At 50.8% G+C, this 2,563-nt stretch overlaps 1 protein-coding gene across 2 annotated transcripts; it reads right to left on the bottom strand.

Moving 5' to 3' along the window:
• Positions 1-626: 626 nt before the first annotated feature.
• On the bottom strand, positions 627-1,382 carry LOC105533549 (60S ribosomal protein L10-like). 2 transcript variants are annotated; one of them, XM_011972032.1, is made up of 2 exons: positions 1,257-1,336; positions 627-1,148 (listed from the first exon to the last, which is right to left on the bottom strand). In XM_011972032.1, the coding sequence occupies exons 1-2, from the start codon at positions 1,334-1,336 to the stop codon at positions 692-694; spliced, it is 537 nt and encodes a 178-aa protein (XP_011827422.1). In that variant the 3' UTR covers positions 627-691. The 2 variants fall into 2 exon arrangements, with proteins under 2 accessions (XP_011827422.1, XP_011827420.1); XM_011972030.1 differs by having other exon boundaries at positions 627-1,382.
• Between the last annotated feature and the right edge of the window lie 1,181 nt (positions 1,383-2,563).

Below are 2,563 nucleotides of genomic sequence, written 5' to 3' on the forward strand. Positions count from 1 at the left end.
GGGTTTACGCCATTCTCCTGCCTCAGGCTCCCGAGTAGCTGGGACTACAGGCGCCCGCCACCATGCTAATTTTTGTATTTTTAGTAGATATGGGGTTTCACTGTGCTAGCCAGGCTGGTCTTGAACTCCTGACCTTAGGTGATCCACCTGCCTTGGCCTCTCAAAGTGCTGGGATTACAAGCGTGAGTCACCACACCTAGCCCATAATTTCTTTTTTTTATTTTTATGTATTTGTTTATTTTGAGACAGAGACTTACTCTGTTGCCCAGGCTGGAGTACAGTGGCACGATTTCAGCTCACTGCAACCTACACTTCCTGGGTTCAAACAATTCTCCTGCCTCAGCTTCCTGAGTAGATGGGACTACAGGTGTCTGTCACCACATCTGGCTAAATTTTGCATTTTTAGTAGAGATGGGGTTTCACCATGTTGCCCAGGCTGGTTTCAAATTCCTGACTTCAAGTGATCTGCTCACCTTGGCCTCCCAAAGTGCTGGCATTACAGGCGTGAGCCACTGCACCCAGCCTCTTTTTTATTTTTTTGTTTTTTAATACTGCTCCTTGCGGAGCAGGGCTACTGGCCAGAATACCCCTAAACCATCCTTTATTTTTTATTATTTATTTATTTATTTTTTTTGGACAGGAAGTAGAATTTATTGGTGAGTATTAAGTGGGGGCAGCATATTGGAAGCCCTCATGAGTGCAGGGCCCGCCATTTGTCCAGAGGACCACGACTGGGGATGTACTTGACCCCACAGCCATCTGGGATGAGCTGCTTTTCAGCCACCATGTCTTCAAATTCATCAGCATTGAACTTGGTGAAGCCCCACTTCTTTGAGATGTGGATCTTCTGGCGGCCAGGAAACTTGAACTTGGCCCTGCGCAGGGCCTCAATCACATGCTCCTTGTTCTGCAGCTTGGTGCGGACGGACATGATAACTTGGCCAATGTGAACCTTGGCCACAGTGCCCTGGGGCTTTCCAAAAGCACCTCGCATGCCCGTTTGGAGCCTGTCAGCCCCAGCACAGGACAACATCTTGTTGATGCGGATGACGTGGAAGGGGTGGAGCCGCACCCGGATATGGAAGCCATCCTCGCCACAACTTTTTACCATGTACTTATTGGCACAAATTCGGGCAGCCTCCAGGGCTTCAGAGGACAGCTGCTCATATTCATCTGACACCATGTGGCCACAGAGCGGAAACTCATCCACTTTTGCCTTCTTCTGCCCCAGGTCAAAGATGCGAATCTTGGCATCAGGGACACCTCGGCAGAAGTGAGACTTTGGGTACGGCTTGTTCTTACAATACCGGTAACAACGGGCAGGGCGGCGGCCCATGGCGACACCAGGATCTTCAGTGGTCACTGCGCCGAAGGGAAAGAGCTATTTTTTATTTTTTTTTTGGGGGGGGATGGAGTTTTGCTCTTGTCGCACAGGCTGGAGTGCAGTGGCGCAATCTCGGCTCACTGCAACCTCCACCTTCCAGGTTCAAGCGATTCTCCTGCCTCAGCCTCCTGAGTAGCTGGGATTAGAGGCATCTGTCACCACGCCTGGCTAATTTTTTGTATTTTGAATAGACACTGGGTTTCACCATGTTGGCCAGGCTGGTCTTGAACTCCTGACCTCAGGATATAAGGATATTAATTCTAGTGTGAGACTCCACCCTCATAACCTGATCACCTCCCGAAGGCCTCATCTCCAGACGCCATAAAGCTGAGGACCGGAGCGTCCATGCATGGGTTTTGGAGAAGCACAAGCATTCCATCCATAGCACGGGCTCTGCCTTGATACTGGGAGTCAATCCTTCCACATCCTACAGGCTACAGGCAAGTTGCAAACCCACACAGAGGGACACAGACTCTCTCCCCCATGGAGGAGTGTCCAGGTTCCCTACAGGTGCACGGCTGGGACGGGTGATGTGGCTGTGGTCACCCTCGCTCACCCAGAGGCCCAGAGACCAGACAGCACAAGAATGTCCGGACCATGGACTGTAGCTCAACACCCAACACGAACAGCTCTAGTCTCATGGAACCGCAAAGAAAATCAGAGACGGGGCTGGGCACGGTGGCTCACGCCTGGAATCTCAGCACTTTGGGAGGCTAAGGCAGGTGGATCACCTGAGGTCGGGAGTTCAAGACCAGCCTGACCAAGATGGTAAAACCCCATCTCTACCAAAAATACAAAAATTAGCCAGGCATGGTGGCCGGCGCCTGTAATCCCAGCTGCTTGGGAGGCCGAGGTAGAGAAGTGCTTGAAGCCGGGAGGCGGAGGTTGCAGTGAGCCGAGATTGCACCACTGCACTCCAGCCTGGATGATGGAGGAAGACTCCGTCTCAAAAAAAAAAAAAAAAGAAAAAAAGAAAATCAGGGAGGGGGAGATACAAACGGAAAAAAAACAATCAGGGAGGGGGGAGTTACAAACAGAAAAAAAAATCAGGGAGGGGGGAGTTACAAAAGGTAAAGGGTCATGGAGGGCTCCAGGGGCTAGTGACTGTGTCTTGACTTGGGTAATAGCTCACCCTAATAACTCCTTAAACTCTGTGTGTGTGTGTGTGTGTGTGTGTGT

The sequence above is a fragment of the Mandrillus leucophaeus genome, unplaced genomic scaffold (genome assembly GCF_000951045.1).
Source record: "Mandrillus leucophaeus isolate KB7577 unplaced genomic scaffold, Mleu.le_1.0 Scaffold10, whole genome shotgun sequence".
Classification (NCBI taxonomy): domain Eukaryota; kingdom Metazoa; phylum Chordata; class Mammalia; order Primates; family Cercopithecidae; genus Mandrillus; species Mandrillus leucophaeus.